This window comes from Bos taurus, chromosome 4 (assembly GCF_002263795.3).
Source record: "Bos taurus isolate L1 Dominette 01449 registration number 42190680 breed Hereford chromosome 4, ARS-UCD2.0, whole genome shotgun sequence".
NCBI lineage: Eukaryota > Metazoa > Chordata > Mammalia > Artiodactyla > Bovidae > Bos > Bos taurus.
In genome coordinates, this window is record NC_037331.1 from 25,013,750 (window position 1) to 25,035,276 (window position 21,527).

A 21,527-nucleotide genomic window follows, 5' to 3' on the forward strand; every position below is an offset into this window, starting at 1 on the left:
ATAGGTTTTACAGTTAAAACGTCATTTTAAATAGCTACTTTCTGTAACTTAAGATATTTCTGATAAGATGGAGAAATGGTTATATATGTTTTAACTTATGAAAACCACCTGTATTAACTGTAGGGACTATAGCACCAGTGTGCATGCAGCGTCACAGCTTTCTGTTCTGACAACTCCCATCTTTTTTTCCTCTGAGTGGAAAAATCTCATAGCTTTTTTTTTTTAACTTTGTACATAGCTATTTGTCATATCAACTTGCTTCTTTAAATAGACTGCTATAAAAGTTGCATCTGAGCAAGGTTTTAACTCTTGTTGGAACAGACTGTCACTGGGTAAGCAGTCGGTCTCAGTGGGGTGACGGAGAGCAGGGGTGTCAGAACCCGAACTTGGTGACAAACTCATTGGTGCATGAAGTGGGCCTATACTGAGGATTCAGAGCCTCTCTCATTTCTGGAGAAGCCTCGTGGAATGGCCGGTGGGTGCCAGTGTCAGAGTTCAAGCCAGGTAAGGAGCGTGTCCTTGTGGAAAGAGGCAGCCTGGGGGTGGTGTAGGAGTTCCAGCAGGGGGAGGTGGGCATCCAGCAGACCCGTGTGGACCGTCAGTCTCCAAGCTGAGTGAAGGGAGAGTCCATCTTGCAGGGCCACCTGGGCTTCAAGGTGGACCTTAATTGTCCACGAATGATAGCAGTACCACCCCACTGGCCAGCGTTTAGGAAGGCATTGTGACACCATTCAGGCCCAGGACACCCACAAGGATGCATTCAGGAAAGGAGAGACTCCTGGAAAGGTTTTCACTCTCAGAAGGTGATGATGAAAAGTAGCCCCTCTTATTCCTCTCAATAGTAATACATCAAAACGTGAAACTTGGAGCTGCCACTGCTGTCCTGTGACAGAAGGAGGCGACCTGAAGGGAAGTTGACTTAGAGGAGTATAGCATTTAAAATGAGCAGGGTTCTGGAGCCCTGGTCCTGACTGTATAGAGCGCAGAACTGCTCTTCCTTTGGGCTTCTGTTATGGAGGCAAGGCATTTCTTAACTGTTTGAACAAGTAGAGCCTAGTGTCCAGGTGCCATAATAAAAGACATCCTACCTGATAACTATACCTTTCCTCCATACTTAGCACCTATCACTGCCAACGAGTCTGCTAGTGGCTCTGTGCGTGACAAACCAGAAGGACCAAGACACTGAGTGGTTGGAAGCAAAACCCAAGATCATTTATAGATAAACAATATAAGATCCAGGGCTTAGAAACTGTCCTGGGAAAAACCCACAGCCAGACTTTATGATTTTCCAGTGGGTCGCTCTTATGTGAAACTCCAGACAACTGCCTCAGGGTCATTCCACCAGTTAAATGAAGCTTCTTAAATGTTCTTCATTAATACAGAGTGTGAGCTTGTTATGTTGCCATGGCTACCTACAGTTTAGGTGTGATCCATATCTAAGTAACAACATGAAGTTAAAAAAATAGCTTATTTGATTAATAATTGTATAGGAAAAAAATATGGCAGGAGGGAACAAAATAGCCATAGGGTGAGAAGTTAAGCTGTGGAAGCTATACTTTTTTTAGCAAAGAAACTGTCAAGTTTACCAATCCAATAATATTCTTAGTAAATTTTCTTGTCAAAGGACTTCTGACAGGGAATTCCTGAACTTTTAGCGAAAACAGAACCCCCAAATACCAAGGGATCATGTCAAAGAACAGAATAATTTTGATAGTAGAAGTCATTTTCACCGTGGGCCACACCAAGATAAACAGTTAATGGGCGTGCACTTGTAATACTTTGAGTCATTAATTTGTAAACGACAAAGATCGGAAATAAGGGATTTTCTTCACCCCAAAGACATCCTACTTACTAAGGCCATAATACAAAATATAACAAAACTCAACAAAAGGAAATTGAAAAGGAATGTATGTAATCATACCAAAGACAGGATGCATGACATTTCCCACCAACTAACACTGCAATAGGTAGCTGAATCAACTAGCTATACAATCTGACTTAGAAAATATAGAAAAGATTATTTAAAATAATGTCGTATAAAGGGCTTAGTTGACTTCCTTTGTCAAATGGTATTCACACTTTAGTGACAGTATTTTAAAAGTTTGTTAGTAAAGGTAGGAATGCAGTAGAATATTTTTAGACCACCTACATTTAGCGTACATTAAATTACACAACACATTCCTTTTAGTAAATGCTCCTTTTATAACATTCATTCCTGTTACTAATAGAAACTGCAAAGAGGATTATGATATTTAATTAATTCACAAAATGCAGCTGTACTTCAAGCTCTTGGCATCTGTCCAATATTTTTAATGTAAATTTTTAGAGAAAAAAGAGGAATTATTTCCATTTTTTCTTATTAGTTCTTAATTTGGGGGAGGAATGGGGCAAGTGAGATCAATAGAGGAAAACTCTGGGCAAGTGTTGCAGTAAAAATCAGAGTCAGTGTGGGCAGGATGTAGACCCAAGAAATCCCGTGTATATGTGAAAATTCCATGACGTTATAAGGTACACCTTCAGGATAATACTGCCACATCAACAAACTTGGTAGTATTCTTGATTTAAAGTACTTGGTAGTATTCTTGATTTAAAGTAGAGAAATCTAGTATAAACCAGCTTAAACAGAAAGAAAAGTGTATTGACCCACATAACCAAACTGCAGTGGAAACAGGCATAAAGCTAGCTAGCACCAAGAGCTCAAATGCCATTAGACATGATCTTCTCTTGCTCTGTATGTTAGTTGTTTTTTTTTTTTTTTAAGTGAATAAAGGCTTTTTATTTAATTATTTTTTGGACATGCTTCATGTGGAACTTCCCTGAACCCATGCCCCTTGCACTGGACCACCAGGGAAGTCTCTGTCTGTTAGTTTTATTTTCTTCTACTGTAGATCCACTTTCTATATAGAAAGAAGCATGGGTGGTGGCAGTCTCTAGGCTCATACAATAACAGTTTAATGATAGTGAAAAGATCCTAGAGAGGGATTCTGATTGGCCTAGCTACTGTGATGGATCAATAATTGTGGCTAGAGTTGTGAGGTCTGGATAAGCTTAAATCCCCACCTTTAGACCAAAAACTATAAGCCAGGGAGGTAAGTCAGGCAGACCCTATTCTAACAGAGGCTTTTAACCAAACCTCTCATTATAAGAGTAGGGTAGAAAAATGAATACTTAAAACTAATACATGTAGGATGAGTTCTAGTTAGCATTATTAGAAGAGTATAAATAGTCAGTAGAAAAAAATCATCAGATTATAATGACAACCAATAGAGTGGAAGAATATACTGCAAGCCACATATCTGACAAGGGTATAGTATTCAGAGTATGCAAGAACCGGAACAGCTGAAAAACAAACCAATCAAGAAGTGGGCAAAAGTCTTGAATACCCATTTTTCCAAAGAAGATATACGAATGGCCAACAGGCACATGCAAATGACACTCAACGTCACTAGTCATTGCTGTGCTGTGCTGTGCTCACTCACTCGGTCGTGTCTGACACATCATGACCCTGTGGACTGTAGCCCACCAGGCTCCTCTGTCCATGGGATTTCCCAAGCAAGAGTGCTGGAGTGGATTGCCATTTCCTACTCCAGGAGATCTTCCTGACCTTCAACCTGAGTCTCCTAGGTCTCCTGCAGTGGCAGTTGGATTCTTTACCTCTATGCCACCTGGGAATCCATTAGTCATTCAGTTCAGTTCAGTTCAATCGCTCAGTCGTGTCTGACTCTTTGCAACCCCATGAATCGTAGCACGCCAGGCCTCCCTGTCCATCACCAACTCCAAGAGTTCACCCAGACTCATGTCTTTAGAGAAATGAAAATTAAAATCATAATGAGTGTTGGTGAGTAGAAAAATTCAAACCCGTATGTTGCTGGTAGAAGTGAGGTGGTGCAGCCACTGTAGAAAACAGTTTGATGGCTCCTCACAAGTTAGTTTGGACCATGGGAGGGAGCAACCAGAGGCTGTGGGAGGCAGGCTTTGTAGGAATAAGAGGGTGGGGTGTCTTGGTTCCCACACAAGGATGTGATTAGATTGACGAATTCTGCGGGCTGGCAAGGAACTGAAATCTGCTGCTTAGGAGTAAGTGGTAATTGTGCCTGGTCTGCTTGATAAGGAGGATTGCTTGACCAGGGGACCTTATCTGTGAGGGCAGAGCAGGGAGGAGAATGTGCACTTAGGTCATTTGAGGGCTTCCTGGTTTCAGGTATTGAGGCAGCAAGTGATACTAATTCCAAGTCTTATACTGCATAGATTTACCACAAGAAAGAAATCCTCCTTTCCCCCTTAGTTCCAATTATTCTGCTTAGCCTGTCTCAGATCATGTACCTACCCTTAATGCCAGAGGTTTGAAGATTATGATTATCAGCCTCACTGGGCCATAGGATTGGGAATGAAGCTGTGCCCCAATGAAAAACATCTCCTTTCAAAAGACAGTGATCAAATGACAACATAATGCCTAATCACAATGTGTTCCTTCCCTCTGCTTCCCTACTCCCTTTCTCTCTCACTTTTTTCTGTTTCTTTTCCCTTTTTTCTTCTCTTTATCTCCTGCTCCTCACCTCCTCTCTGCAACTTCCCTTCCATTCTCTTTATCCCCTCCCCCATTTTTTTACTTTGTTCTGTTCTCTCTCACTTGCGTCTCCTTATCCCCTCACCTGTTTTTAATTGTCCATGCCTGCAATAGCCCCCAACATGTATCACCTATATAGCGCCCCAGTGGCTCAATGGTAAAGAATCTGCCTGCAATGCAGGAGACACAGGTCCAATCCCTGGGTCAGCAAGATCCCCTGGAGGAGGTCATGGCAACCCACTCCAGTATTCTTGCCCGGAGAATCCTCATGGACAAGGAGACTGATGGGCTACCATCCGTAGGATCGTAAAAAAATCAGACACTACTGAAGCAACTTAGCACACAGGAATCTAGTGCCCTTCAGCTGGACTCCTGCTCCTTACTGCTTTAGTCAGATCTCTAAGTAAAGGAAGAAGAATTAGGCAAAGCCAAAATTAACTGTTAGTCTACTTTTCCTATCCAAATTTACAAAAACTGGCCAAATTTCATGGAAAGTATACCCTAATTGGGAAAACCAATTTTTCCTTTGTTATAATCTAAAATGAGTTCATGAAGCAAAGATCAGTTTCTGAAACTCTAGATGTACTTTCAATGCAAAAATCTCTCAATGACTTTGTACTTTTTATGAAAAAGGTTTTTCTGAACTGCTTTGCAATACATAGTATTTCTAATTAAAATAATTATTGATCTTTTGTCTTTGTTTTGTGGGGAAAGGTGGTAATGAAAGCATTGCTAGTAAAATACCTAGCAGCTGAATAAAGGCTACAAAGAGTACACAGTTAATATGGTCAATAACACAGTTTGGAATTATTTACAAAGGTAATTGAAACACTTCACACTCTAAGCAAATAAGAGTAGTGGTTTTAATGATCTACTTGAATGCCAGGTAATATCAGAGTAGAACCAACTACAATTAATGTGTTTAAAGCTGTAGATACCCATGAGATTGCTTCCTAACAACCGTTTCTTGGAGTGAATCTCATTCACATCCTCTAGTCCATGGCAGAGTGTGTAGCTTATGGTAGGGACTCTGTCAGTTTCAGTGCCTGACTGGCTAAAGGAATGAATACATTGATAAAGGACATCAGATCATCTGATGTAGCTACCTCATGCAGTGAGACTGCACTTTAAATGGCTTGATTGCCCAAGTGTAGCCTGTGGGTAACTCAGGCTTCTTGGAGCTAGTTTGGAAGTCTCTCTGCCACTTTGTAGACAAGAGCAACAAAGAAACTGTCTCCAGGAATCCCAGATGCCACTGCTAACACTGATCTTCTGCAGAAATAATCCAGGTCAAAAAGGGATATGACTTTCAAGCTGAGTCCTTATTCTGAAATGTTTAAATTATAGGGGTATGAAGAAGAAAATTCCAGCAGGTTCAGATGCTTGAGTTAGAAAGAGTCACAGAGAAGCCTATATGTTAACAGAGGTGAAACCCAGCTCCAACATAACACCTCAAACTTGAGAAAATAATAGTGCTTCCATTGTCCCACTACATTTTTTTAACATACAGCACATTTGAAAAAGTTTTCATGTAAGAAGATGAGAAAATATTTATTGACTTGGTAATAGCATTTATTCTGGCAGATGGTATTTTTTTAATGTCAAAACTCAATTTAGATTAAGTTGTAGTTTAATAACAACCCTCCAACTAAATCATTGTCTATTATGATAAAATAGTTAAATTTATTTTTACATTTAAACATGTAGTTGCATGCAGATAACATTCCAAAAATATATCTGTCTTTCCAGATTTAAATATTAGTTTGAAATTGTCAGGATGGAAATTTTGTCAAGTGTTTACAACATAAGGTGACAGGAGCAAGAATTCTTTTGAGAAAGATTGAATTTGATTATTTAAATATATCTTTCTGGTCTTCTGAGATTTTAAATTGATATTGGTTTATTTCTTTTGATGTCTTGTCAGTTTTTAAAAATTTTTTATGTATATATCTTTAATTGGCATATAATTGCTTTACAGTGTTGTATTAGTTTCTGCTAAACAACTATACTGATATTTATATATAATGTGCATATTATATATAATACATACATGTGTGTGTGCATGCTATGTCACTTCAGTCATGCCCAACTCTGTGTGACCCTTTGGACTGTAGCCCACCAGGCTCCTCTGTCCATGGGATTCTCAAGGGAAGAATACTGAAGTGGGTTGCCATGCCCTCCTCCGGGGGATCTTCCTGACCCAGGGATTGAACCCGTGTCTCTTGCATCTCCTGCATTGGCAGGAGGGTTCTTTACCACTAGCACCACCTGGGAAACCCCAATAATATACATACATGTTTATAATGACCTATTGCTGCATGGCAAATTACCTCAAAACTTTTGCAGCTGAAACAGCAAACATTTATTATCTCCATTTCTGAGTGTCTGGAATCTGGGTGTGCCTCCACTGGATAACTCTGGCTGAGTTTCTCAGGAGGCTGCATGGCTGTGACCTTCTCAAGGCTCCAGTCTGGGGGATCTACTGCCAAGCTGGCTCATGTGACCATTGCAGGCTTCAGGTCCACTCTGGCTATTGTCCAGAGACACCAGTACCTTGCTATAAGGGCCTCCCTATAGATCAGCTCACAACACGATGCTGGTTTACCTCAGAGTGGGCCAGAGAAGAAGGGAGAAGGTGCCCCAGACAGAAGTCACAGTCTTTTTGTAACCTGCCCTCAGAAGTGATAGCCTGCCCTTCTGCCATATTGTTCATTCAGAGTGAGTCCAAAGTCCAGCCTACACACGAGGGGAGAGGATTAATTACACAAGGATGAGAAAACCAGTAGGATCACTGGGGGCATTGTGGAGTTTGCCTGCTATGTATGTGTGTGTGAGGGGAGGTGCACACATGGGTGTACATTTGTATGAATATATACGTACACGCATGCACAGACATGCATTTACACGTGCATGCACACATATGCTGGGTTTCCCAGGCAGTGTTAGTGGTGGAGAACCTGCCTGCCATTGCAGGAAATGTAAGAGACACAGGTTCAGTCCCTGGGTCTGGATGATCCCCTGGGGGAGGGCACGGCAACCCAGTCCAGTGTTCTTTCCTGGAGGATCCCATTGACAGAGGAGCCTGGCAGGCTGCAGTCCATAGGATCACACACAGACATGACTGAAATGACTTAGCATGCACACACACGCACACATAAATATATATACACACATATATATACATGTATATAGAGCCACACATTTATATAGAGACTTTATGCTTGAAATGCCTGATTGCTACATCATATGTGTGATAAAATGCAATATTCCTTTTTATATTCATCTATTTATTATTAATTGAAAGATAATTGCTTTACAATACTGGGTTTCTGTCATACATCAACATGAATCAGTCAAAAGTATACGTATGTCCCTTCCGTCTTGAACCTCCCTCCCACCTTCCACCCCATCCCACCACTATAGGTTGTCACAGAGCCTCAGTTTGAGTTCCCTGAGTCATACAGCAAATTACCACTGGTTATCTATTTAACGTATGGTAATATATATGTTTGCATGCTACTCTCTCCTTTCATCTCACCATCTCCTTCCCTCCCTGCTGCCTTGTCCCTAAGTCTGTTCTCTATGGAAATGCAGTATTCTTAATAGCATTAACAAGACTTCTCTGCCAGCTTAAGATAAACGTCTATCAGTAACTCATCAAGTCAAAACTGAGCAAAGCAAGAGAAGGGTTAGTAATTTCGATGACATTACACATGAAGTGCTATAATGAAAATTAATATTTGTGAGTTGTGTGAATTCCACCCAGTACCACCTCTAATTTCAGGCAAGGGGGCTTCTGCCCTAGGCTCCTTGATTTAGAGGACACTGCTCAAGTCTTCTACTGGACTCATGCCCCACCACTCTCATGCACTCCACCGAGGGACAAGTGGATGAACCCACCTGGAGTTCTTGCCCCCTCTATGACCCTAATGGACATGTGATGCCCTAGGTGTAAAGGATAGTGAAAAGGTAGCTATAGGAGGGGATGGGCAGAACTTAGGTTCTTGGGAGAAGATGTGAAATCACACTGAAGCAAATTCAGGTTTGGAACTGAAAATTATATCATTTGATTATGCTGGGACTTTGTCTAGAGGTTTCTAGCTTTTCCAGACAATATAGGATGTTTCCAAACTTGAATCACTTCTTATTCCTATACAGGAAGGTATTTTGAGGGTTGTATGTGAATTCTGAGAGAAAACAGGTATGTTAAAGATGAAGTGGAAAGGGCTGCATCACTTAAAGCATCAAGTGGTAGCATTCTGGGCATGGACCTTGGATGTCAGTGAAGGGGTGCTTTTGGAGATAGATTCAGAAATGACGTTTATTCAGAGGCTGGAGGCAACAGCCATTAGCCTGGGAGAAGAGAGCAAAGAAGACAGCTTTGAACTTCCCAGGGGGTTCCGTGGTAAAGAATGGCATCATATATCATAAAAAGGTATACATATAAGAATGCAATTTGATAGTAACTGATATATTATTTATTCTATGGTCATTGTATTCAGTAGGAATGGGTGGTAATTATTCAAGACAAATTAAGAAGAGAATTTTTTTAAAAATTATGTCGCTTTCATGATGGCCATTACATGCATAATTTTTTTCTTACACACTTTTTACTAGCAAATTATTCTTGAAAAACAATTATATGTCAACATCTCATTGAGAACCTTTTATTCTGTGAACAATACTTTCTACCTGTCTGGGAGAGTGTAATTAAATAGTGGATTTTTTGAAGTAAACTTTCAGCTTCTTTATTTTACTGTTGAAGAAACTGAGGCTCAGAGCCATTAAGTGACTAGAAGGTGGCCAACAGATAGTTAATTTCAGAACTGAGACTAAACCCCACATGCCCTGACTTGGAACACAAGGCTTTTTTTTCGTATCCAAATCCACATACATGATATGATAGAGCTTTCAAACTGGGATATGCATAGCCCTGCAGGCAATGGCAGCATGCCAGGGAGGCAAAGCCACAGGATAAACACAGGGTGTCTTGCTTCAATGTAAATATTACTCAAAGATTTGAGGGGAGTTGGGGGAACCACTTTATTTTTATATTAAAACAAAATTGATTATAAAGGAGAATGTACATTTTACATGAATTTTTAAAATTTCAGTTTGGATTCCTCAGGCTATAATCCCATCAAATGGAGGTAAAAGTTCTTTCTGTTCACTTGACTAGGGAGGGGTACCTCTTCTGTAGCTCCCAGTGTATGAAGACATCTAGGAAGAACCTTTTATACAAGGAGTGCCTTCACTAATTCCCATCTTTCACATTTCATTTTAAACTTGCATTAATTTAGTCCTTGCAATCAGTTAATGGTAAATTTTTCTTGAAGAGGGAACATGTAAAGACCTCTTAATAGATGAGTCTCTGAGTTCCTTTCCTAAGAACAGAGCTGTCTGTTTAAAATTTATTTCCTCCTCCGAATCAGTGTAAAGTGAAGAGATTTCAGAATAAAATATTTAAATGTGATTTTACTAGAAATTAACTGGTTAGTAGTTTACTTCTATAAGACACTCTCTAAAAATAAATAGCCTATGGTTGTAAACCTCACATTTGTGTAATGTACAAAATTGACCAAGGAGTATGCATTTCCATTTTTCTATGTAGTATATTAATAAATGATATCTGGAAAGTTGTAATACATATTAACAGCAAAGACGGGAGACAAGATGCTAGTAAATTATTTTATACCTTTTCTCAGTGGACCATTCCTGTCTGATTTTTATTCCTGGGTTAAAAACTATTTAAACAATGGTTCTTAGATGGTACCATGGTACCCCATGGTACCAGAAGAACTTTTATCCACCCACCCCAACAGGCTCAAGTACTTATAAAAAGTATTTATACTCAAATATTTATAAAAAGTTCTAGAAATAATATGTTTTGACTTCTTCACTGAAACCTTTTTTCAATGCTCTATTCCAATACCAACACTTTTTAATGCAAGTAGCTTGATCCATTCCAAAAAATTACATATAATTCCTAGATTTCAAGTTCAAATTTGGTGCCAAGAAACCAACCTATTGAATTGAATCAATTTTTATTAAATGCAGTGTGTTAGGTCCTGGCCAAAAAAAAAAAACACAACCTTCCAGCCTCCAAACTTTTCCAAGCTAGAGGAAAACCAAATTCATATAAATAAAATCATCAAGTCTTCAAGATTGGATGAGACTGGCCAAATAGTGGCTCAGCTTAACAAAATAAATCCTAATGCAATATTTCGTTTCAGAAAATAAAAATTAATGCAAAAAATACATGATAAACAAAAATGTCAAATTTTAAAATAAAGACAGTCTCACTATTATTGATTTTTTCCCCCTCCTTTTGAGTTAAGCTCCAGGAGGACTCCACCAGGCACCGCTTCACTCCTACCCTCCACAGGTGGCTGGTGGTTTCCACACACATCTACTTTTCAGAAACCTAAATTTTCTAATATTCATATCTCAATAGAGTTATTATTACTGGGTGACTTCAGTGGGGCCCTCTGATACACTCCTGGTCTCTGGTCTCTACCCGATCGCGATCCCTCCTTCATCCGCGGTATGCAGCACCCCGCGCAGGAGAAACACTAGAGACCTGAGGTGCGACGCAGTGGCTGTTGCAGGGCCACAAGCGCAAACGTCACAGAAGTCCGGATTTGGCTTCACATCTTCCCTACTTCGGATTGGCTTTTAGTCCACAGGGCGGTGGTAACTCTTGGTAACCGCCAGAACAGTCAGCCGCAGGCCAGGCTGGGTCGATCACAGGTGCTGCTGAGTGCCTGGGTGTCCTGATGGCCAGGGACCCCAGTCATCTGCCGCGTGCCTGCCGACCCCCAGCAATCCCAGTGAGGGTCGCAGAAGCTGCCCTGGAAATCAGCCGTACGGTAAGCATCTCCCTCTTCCCCAGACCACGGAGCGTTTCGGGGGATCCTGACAGATGCTCCAGTCCGCTAAAGGCCACTCCGGGGTCCGGGGCGAAGGGATAATGCAACCAAGGTCCCCAGGCAAACCTTCCACTGAGGCTAGAAGCCTGTAATCTCCTGAATGGGGTTTGGGGACTGCCCCGGTCCACACTAATTTACTCTGACCCTTTCCCATTTAATATCTCCTGCATATACAATTGGAGAAGGAAATGGCAACCCACTCCAGTGTTCTTGCCTGGAGAATCCCAGGGACGGGGAGCCTGGTGGGCTGCCGTCTATGGGGTCGCACAGAGTCGGACACGACTGAAGCGACTTAGCAGCAGTAGCAGCAGCAGCAGCATATATAATTATGGCAGTTTATAGAGACTAACCGGAGAAGGCAATGGCACCCTACTCCAGTACTGTTGGAAAATCCCATGGATTAAGGAGCCTGGTGGACTGCAGTCCATGAGGTCACAAAGAGTCGGACACAACTGAGCGTCTTCACTTTCACTTTTCACTTTCCTGCATTGGAGAAGGAAATGGCAACCCACTCCAGTGTTCTTGCCTGGAGAATCCCAGGGACGGGAAAGCCTGGTGGGCTGCGGTCTATGGGGTCGCACAGAGTCGGACACGACTGAAGCGACTTAGCAGCAGCAGCAGCAGCATAGAGACTAACAGGACTTCCCAGGTGGCGCTAGTGGTAAAGAACCCTCCTGCCAATGCAGGAGAGGTAAGAGACACGGTTCGATCCCTGAGTCAGGAAGATCCCCTGGAGAAGGGAATGGCAACCCACTCCAGTATTGTTGCCTAGAGAATCCCATGAACAGAGGAGCCTGGTGGGCTACAGTCTATAGAATGAAGGAAGAGTCAGACACGACTGAAGCAACTGAGCATGCCCGCTGGCACACAGAAATTAAGACCATAAATTTGAAATCTTGACCCTCCAACAGATATATATACATGTAGAGCCCTGAAATGTTGTTTCCCTAAAGTGCAGATTGACACACTGGGAGGAGAAGTTGTTTGAGGGACAATACAAGCAGAGTTGAGGACAGTTTGCTGCTGCTGCTAAGTCATTTCAGTGGTGTCTGACTCTGTGCAACCCCATAGACAGCAGCCCACCAGGCTCCCCTGTTCCTGGGATTCTCCAGGCAAGAACACTGGAATGGCTTGCCATTTCCTTCTCCAATGCATGAAAGTGAAGAGTGAACGTGAAGTCGCTCAGTCATGTCTGACTCTTAGTGACCCCATGGACTGCAGCCCACCAGGCTCGTCCATCCATGGGATTTTCCAGGCAAGAGTACTGGAGTGGGGTGCCATTGCCTTCTCCTGAGGACAGTTTAGATAATGACTAAAAGAATCCTTGAGTGGGAAATGAAAAAAGTCACAACTGTGTTGTGCCATTTAGGACCTAACAAGGTGTTCTCTAGTTCTCACACTTAATCTAGAAAGGCTTGGAGCTATGATAATTAATCAAGGCTGAACGTTCTATAATGAATTGGAAACTTCACACTAAATCCTAACTAACTCGTGGTGCATGTGTATTGCATGAAGGTATAGAAATGTATCATTATAGTAGATAAACCATCAAAGTGAGGATATTTTCTTCTATAGACCTTAATAAAGTCTTCATTCTTCTAGGATGTAGTAGTCCCACAATTTTCAAATATGTTATTCTATTTTATCTAGATCCCAAGGTATCTGCAGTGGAAGTAGCTGCTTTTTTTTCTTCTCTATGCTAAAACGATCTACATCTAAGTTTTGTGCTGTGTTGTTTTTATTTTCCTGTTTCATCAGTCAGTTAATTTGAAAGCTAACATTTCCCCCTTTTCAGATTCCTGAAATTACTCTGCAAATTGAATACCTTTTCTGTGTGATATTCTCTACCATGCTACACAATATTGCAGATTCAAATTCTACCTTCTTGAAACCCACCCTCCCTGCTCCCATTGTCTTTTTGCTTCTCTTCATAACTTTATAACAATCCCTCGTGTATCTTCTTATGCAGCTTGGCTCTCTCCTCCTCCATCCAAATGTAGACACTTCAGGATGATCTTCCCTGGGTCCCACTCTCTCCTCTGTGCTGGCTGACGACCAGGCTGGACATATCTATCCTGACACTCTGGTGAGATTCGCTCTCCCACTTGCAACTTTCTGGTGGTCACCTTGACCTCTTCCACCAGTGCCTCAATTTCACCCTTTCTCAACTGCATGCATCTTCCCTCCCAGTCACCTTTCTCATCATCATGTCATCACATTATTATCATCACCAGTGGCTTCCCTTGCCCTTATTCTCTGCCTCCAGTTACTTGCCAGTTCTCATCAATTCTCTCTGTATCTCACATGTCATACCTGTTCACTGCTCATTCTCACTTGCTTCTGTCCCTGAGGCAGGCTTATCAGATCTTGACTTGATTTTCCAGAGGCAACCTTGCTTCCTGTCTGCAGTTCAATCTGCACCCTAAGCCATGAGATATGGTATGCTTTGTCACATCTTTTCTCCTGCTTAAAAATCCTATAATACTTCTCTGCAAACTTCCCAGAGTTGAGTCCATTGATGAATTACCCAGTTGTTATTAAGTCCATTCTTTTACAGCCCAACAAAGCAAGGGAACCAAAAGAGGAGGAGGAAAAATGATTTTAAAATAACTTGATATTGGATATTACTTAAAAGCATTGATATAGTTGTCATGTGAAAAATCAGAACTTTATTGGACTTCCTTACACTGATTTCACCATGCTGTTAGTATATATATTTATTGTATATATATTTAATTTATATATATTCAAAATTAAATTTAATTTTATATTACATAAAATATGTGATTTTAAGTTAGAGTTCTTGACCCATTAAAGTTTTCTTTAAGCAGTAGGTACATACTTCTGAGCCTAAATTTCAAAGTGAGCACAAGTATATGACCCCAATTCACCTTTTAAAATGGATCCCTCACAGTTGCTTGCTGTATTCCTTTTTCCTGCAGCCAAAGAATGTACAGCCCTAATGCCTTGTATGTTCTTCCCTTGCTTTTCCTCCTTTGTGTACTTACTTCCCTGTGACTAAAACACTCATCCATCAAAATCTTTGTCTAAATTGTCCTCATCATTCAGACTGAGTCCAACTGTCAGTCTTGCCCTAAAATCCTCTCAAAGTTCCCAAGGTTGACAGTACTTTCTTATTCCTCTGAATTCACTAGAGTGGTATTTTTCTTTTCTCATAGTGCTTAACATTTGCAACCTTCTTTTGAAACATTGTGTATCCTTCCTTCTCTTATTCAAAGTTTACTTATAGGGAATAGACATTTTACCTGATTCATTGCTACATTTACTAGCTAGCCATAGACTAAACTAGTCACATCCTGAACCACAGTAGTTTGTGGTTCAATAAATAGCTGAATGATCTGTTTGGACAAACTTTGGTAGAAATGTTCATGTAAAAGTATGCTGTTGTGTGCAGCTATAGTAAAAAATAGTATGGCAATTCCTCAAAAAGTTAAACATACAATTATCATGTTATCCAGCAATTCCACTTCTGAGTATTAATATATACTCAAATGAAGTGTAAACAGGGTTTCAGATATTTGTACACCCATATTCATAGAACCATTATTCGCAACAGCCAAAAAGTAGAAGCAACCCCAGTGTCCACTGATAGCTAAATGGAAAAACCAAATATGGTATACACATACAATGGAATATTATTCAGCCTTAAAAGGAAGTAAATCTTGACACACTACAACTAGGTAATTCTTGAAGACATTATGCTAATCGAAATAAGCCAGTCACAAAGAGAGAAATGCTGCATGCTTCCATTTATATAAGGTACTTAGAGTAGTCAAATTTATGGAGACTGAAAGTAGAAGGGTGAGTGTCAGGAACAGGGGAGAGAGGGATTACAGAAGTTCATTTGAGATAGATGAAAAACTTCTGAAAATGAATGGTGGTGATGGCTGCACAGCAATGTGAATGCACTTAATACCACAAAAATGTACAGTTAAAATAGTAAATTCCACATTATGTATATATTACCACAATTAAAAAAAAAAAAAAAAACAGTTCAGGGAAAGAATTCTTGTGTCTCTGTAGATGAAAGGAATATGCTGCCAGTGAAGTTGTTTGTTGATTGGGAACTGGAACTGTTCCACCACAGATTCACTGAAACTTGAAACTTCTTGGCACATTTTCGAGTTCTTTGGCATTTTGACACTTTGGTGTTACCAGATTCATATGAAAGTTTTGCTTGGAAGGAAGTATGCCATGATAAAGAGCTGTGTAAATGAATAATTAATTACATCAGTGATTTACATATTGTGAGTTTAAATTTCCCTTTTTCATCTTTTTATTTTCAAAATTTAAGTCCTGAAATATTCATTCCATGGGTAAAATGTTCAGAATGTATACTAATTTCTGATTACTAAGTTAATGTCATAAAATATTCAAACATTATTGAAAAATGAATTCCCTAAAAAGTGACAGTCCCTTATAATCTCAAGTAATAACTGGTTAATGGTTTGGAGTGTGTGCATTTTGTGTGCATATAAATGTCGTTAGTAACAAAAATATTGTTACATATATAAATATTATACTGCCAATGGCATTTTTACTTAAAAATATATTTTGGATATATTTTTTAGGTCTAGATATCCATCTCTCTCTGTTTTTAAGCTATTGCATATGTCCTACTGTGAAGTTGCATCTTACTATAACCCCTATTCCAATTAATTGGGCATATTTCACAACTACAGACAATATATGTATGAGATGAGCAATGATATTCACATTTTGCTTGTGTGTGTATGTACTGATGTATTTCTGAGTGTTAGATGTGAAACTGTGGGATTAAGTTAGAAGCCAGCTTGCAATTTTAAAAGGTAGCTGCAAAATTTTAATTATACTTTGACTAAGCCTTAACATTCAAAACACTTTGGCAAAACTGAGATTGACTGTGTTTAGTACAAGCTGATGGTTTTGATGTTTAAATTAAAATACCCAGACGTGGATGTCTAATGGGTTTTTCTAAACTCCAAATTCAGCTCATTTATCATGGTCAAAAAATACCCTAATGGAAAGGCCTACACCTGAACCAATAAATTCTCCAAGCCCCAAGATCCAACTTGTGTAACAGGGTCACAAAGAAAGTTTGGGGTATAAATTAGCAGCTGTTCTCCATCCCTGGGATATCTGTCTTCCTCACCTCTAGATACTTGTTCATCCCATTAAATCTAACTTTTTCATGTCCCCTACTAGGTAACAAAACCAATGTCAAAAATCCATAAATCACTTCCTGACAGTATAACCTCACCACCCACAACAAATTCAGGTTGAAATTTCTGAAATTTGGTGATTGCTTTGACCCTGATAATTACAGTGTTTGTCAGATTCCAGAAGTGCAATGATTATACTTTCCACTTCTGCTGTGTCTTGTTAGCTTTACTCCTTCATTGACAAATTATAGACGGTCTTTAATTTTTCCATATCATCTTAGGCTACATGGCCTATAAATGTTATTTTGTAATTTAGTAAAGGATCTTAAGAAGAAAAAGCAAAGCAGTGAAATAGCTGTTGTTGGATATGTATTTTCAAACAAAAAACCTATGGGAATAAAAATTGCTTCTTCTCCACCAAAAATTCCCATGGTCCAAGTATATTAGTAATTTTCGAAACATGAAGACACTATTTCTTTGCAGAGGAAAAAAATAACATTCATACACTCATTCGTTCATTTGTCCGAGAACTTATAGGGTGCATTATACTCCCTCCATCTCCAACCTTGACACTGTCTTCTGTAAAAATGGAAATCCTACCAAAAGCATCAGTCCTTCATGCTTAAAATAAAGGAATATTTACAGATATTTAAAGACCAAATTACTCTTCCTCATGGAGAATAAAAAGCTTGTTTTTGGTATATAAGCACACATGCACATTTTTTTTCTCTTGATTAAAATTTATTTACACATCTGTGCCCGGGATTAAGGATAATGAAATTCAACCACAAAAATGATTAAGTAATGTTGAATTGTAGTGTTGGAATTTATCAGTTTAGAGTAGTTGCCTCCATATTCACCTTTCTTTTGATCTTTTTGTAGACATTATTGTTATTGACTGCAAATGTCTCAGTATTTTTGCTCAGTGGAATGTGGCTTGACAGATTAATTATATGTTATCAGGCAATTGAAGAGCAGCTAAAGATATGTGGCCACAAGAAGGATGCTGATGTCTTTGAGCTGTTTCTTTCTCAAAAGTAAGTGTACTTTATGTAAGAAAGAGAAGGGCATCATGTTATGTTTTATAGATTCAAATGTTCTCTTCCCTTGTTTTCCCCTTGTGTGGACTGGCTTTCACATGGTTTTTGGCATTCACAGTCTCTATTGGAGAGGCAGGATCCTGAAATGGATAAAAACAAAGATTATGGAGTCAGGCTGAGTTGGAATCCCAGTTCTGTCTCTTCCAACTAGATGATCCTGGGCATGTCGTAAACCTATTAGGGCTGTCAATTTAGCCAATATAAATTTAGAATACCAGTTACATGTGCATTTCAGAGAAACAAATGAATATAAGTCTTTTAGCATAAATATGCCCCACATCACATTGGGACATTTGTTGTTTCTCTGAAATGCACATGTAACTGTGGATCCTGTATTTTATCTGGCAAACCTATTGCCTACATATAACAGTACTACCTGTTTCACAGGGTCATTGTGAAGATTAAGTGAGTTAGTTGAGAGTAGGGAAGGGTCTGGTACACAGTAAACACTCAGCATTAGTGCAGTTAATATTACTACTGTGATTAAAGGATAATGACTCGTTATAGCACTGTACTGAAATGATAGCCCCTATTATACTATAACCACTACCCAATAACCTTCATACTAACTTTACTGGTAAGTAGGAAAACTTCTGCCTTATGTTACAATTTCCTTTCATTCCACTCTAACTTCTCAACGTGGCAGGCGGCAAAGTGAGTCTGTCGGTAATGCCTAACGCGGCTCCCAACTTCTTCTTCAGAGCAAGTCACAGTGCCTGAGGTAGAGCCCAGGTGGAAGACAGAGTATGTGTTCAATTGGATGCTGACAGCACAGGTTTTACTACTGCACCAGTGATGCCTATGTAGAAAAGAGGCTTATCATATTTCTACTTGTACTTAATATTCAGAATTTAGCTACTTTTTAAAGAAAATGTCCTACTTTATCAATGAAGTTAATCACTTTTTCCCTGGTGATTTGAGGAAATCCTTTATTAATAAACATATTTATTTTGATAAATATTAATATGTTTTAGTTCATTAGTGCCATGAATAATAATTATCTTTGTAATGACCCTGAATCTCTTGGTGGTAAGAGAATAAATAGCTAATAAATTTAAGATTTTAAAAAATAAACTTTTTAGAATGGAGCAAGTATGATAGGCAATTCTGACAAACTTAAGGTCATACTTTGATCCTCTCTATAGACCAGTTTGTTTTACAATAACAATAAATATTTTTTTGTCTTCAAAAGATTGCATCTCTAAGCCTTTCATGATTTTAACAACTGTATACTATTGATCATTAGGATAAGTAGATAACAATAAGAAATGCTTTAAAACAGTAGCAAAAAGGAAATATTGATTTTCTGACAGTGGATAATTAGTGGTCTTCTCAATTCAAGGATAATACATTTTATATCCTCAGAATACTAAGTTATCATTTAATACATCTAGGTACAAAAAATGTTTCACAGTCCAGATGCCAATAAACTGGTTAAATTAGGTTATTTGCCTAAGTCTTTGTTGCCCTTGGAAAATGGAAAGGATCATATCAATGTTTCCTTGAGAAATCATGGAGAACATATACTGTAACAACAGAGTTAATGTATCATTGTCAGCATGAGTCATTGTCATCAATAGTAGTCGAATTTCTTTCTTTTTTTTTAAATTTTTTTTTACTTTAAAATATTGTATTGGTTTTTCCATACATCAACATGAATCCGCCACAGGTGTACATGTGTTCCCCATTCTGAACCCCCCTCCCATCTCCCTCCCATCCCATCCTTCTGGGTCATCCCAGTGCACCAGCCCCGAGCATCCTGTATCATGCATCAAACCTGGACTGGTGATTTGTTTCACATATGATATTATACATGTTTCAATGCCATTCTCCCAAATCATCCCACCCTTGCCCTCTCCCATAGAGTCCAAAAGACTGTTCTATACATCTGTGTCTCTTTTGCTGTCTTGCTTACAGGGTTATTGTTACCATCATTCTAAATTCCATATATATGCGTTAGTATACTGTATTGGTATTTTTCTTTCTGACTTACTTCACTCTGTATAATAGGCTCCAGTTTCATCCACCTCATTAGAACTGATTCAAATCTATTCTTTTTAATGGCTGAGTTGCCGAGATTCATGGGGGTCGCAAAGAGTCGGACACAACTGAGCAACTGAACTGAACTGAACTTAACTGAATACTCCACTGTGTATATGTACCACAGCTTTCTTATCCATTCATCTGCTGATGGACATCTAGGTTGCTTCCATGTCCTGGCTATTACAAACAGTGCTGTGATGAACATTGGGGTACACATGTCTCTTTCAATTCTGGTTTCCTCAGTGTGTATGCCCAGCAGTGGGATTGCTGGGTCATATGGTAGTTCTATTTGCAGTTTTTTAAGGAATCTCCACACTGTTCTCCATAGTGGCTGTACTAGTTTGCATTCCCACTAGCAGTGTAAGAGGGTTCCCATTTCTCCACACCCTCTCCAGCATTTATTGCTTGTAGACTTTTGGATAGCAGCCATTCTGACTGGTGTGAAATGGTATCTCATTGTGGTTTTGATTTGCATTTCTCTGATAATGAGTGATGTTGAACATCGTTTCATGTGTTTGTTAGCCATCTGTATGTCTTCTTTAGAGAAATGTCTGTTTAGTTCTTTGGCCCATTTTTTGATTGGGTCATTTATTTTTCTGGAATTGAGCTGTAGGAGTTGCTTGTATATTTTTGAGATTAATTCTTAGTCAATTGCTTCATCTGCTATTATTTTCTCCCATTCTGAAGGCTGTCTTTTCACCTTGCTTGTAGTTTCCTTTGTTGTACAGAAGTTTTTAATTTTAATTAGGTCCCATTTGTTTATTTTTGCTTTTATTTCCAATATTCTGGGAGGTGGGTCATAGAGGATCCTGCTGTGATTTATGTTGGAGAGTGTTTTGCCTATGTTCTCCTCTAAGAGTTTTATAGTTTCTAGTCTTATGTTTAGATCTTTAATCCATTTTGAGTTTATTTTTGTGTATGGCGTTAAAAAGTGTTCTAGTTTCATTCTTTTACAAGTGGTTGACCAGTTTTCCCAGCACCACTTGTTAAAGAGATTGTCTTTTCTCCATTGTATATTCTTGCCTCCTTTGTCAAAGATAAGGTGTCCATAGGTGCATGGATTATCTCTGGACTTTCTACTTTGTTTCATTGATCTATATTTCTGTCTTTGTGCCAGTACCATACTGTCTTGATGACTGTGGCTTTGTAGTAGAGCCTGAAATCAGGCAGATTGATTCCTCCAGTTCCATTCTTCTTTCTCAACATTTCTTTTGGCTATTCGAGGTTTTTTGTATTTCCATACAAATTGTGAAATTATTTGTTTTAGCTCTGTGAAAAATACCATTGGTAGCTTGATAGGGATTGCATTGAATCTATAGATTGCTTTGGGTAGTATACTCATTTTCACTATATTGATTCTTCTGATCCATGAACGCGGTATATTTCTCCATCTATTAGTGTCCTCTTTGATTTCTTTCACCAGTGTTTTATAGTTTTCTATATATAGGGCTTTTGTTTCTTTAGGTAGATATATTCCTTTTTTTTTTTTTTTAGGTATATATATTCCTAAGTATTTTATTTTTTTCATTGCAATGGTGAATGGAATTGTTTCCTTAATTTCTCTTTCTATTTTCTCATTATTAGCGTATAGGAATGCAAGGGATTTCTGTGTGTTGATTTTATATCCTGCAACTTTATTATATTCATCGATTAGCTCTAGTGATTTTCTGGTGGAGTCTTTAGGGTTTTCTATGTAGAGGATCATGTCATCTGCACACAGTGAGAG

At 39.1% G+C, this 21,527-nt stretch overlaps 1 protein-coding gene across 4 annotated transcripts in view; it reads left to right on the top strand.

Moving 5' to 3' along the window:
* The first annotated feature begins 297 nt into the window (after window positions 1–297).
* Window positions 298–21,527, top strand: part of LRRC72 (leucine rich repeat containing 72) — a 72,327-nt gene continuing 51,097 nt past the window's right edge. For 2 of the 4 annotated variants that reach the window (XM_059885766.1, XM_024990922.2), the window contains exons 1-2: window positions 298–504; window positions 17,622–17,695. In XM_059885766.1, the coding sequence (XP_059741749.1) occupies window positions 409–504; window positions 17,622–17,695 (170 nt within the window). In that variant the 5' untranslated portion in view covers window positions 298–408. Of the gene's footprint in view, window positions 505–11,269; window positions 11,437–17,621; window positions 17,696–21,527 lie in introns of those variants that run through there. The other 2 variants (NM_001099189.1, XM_024990923.2) reach the window with 2 other exon arrangements.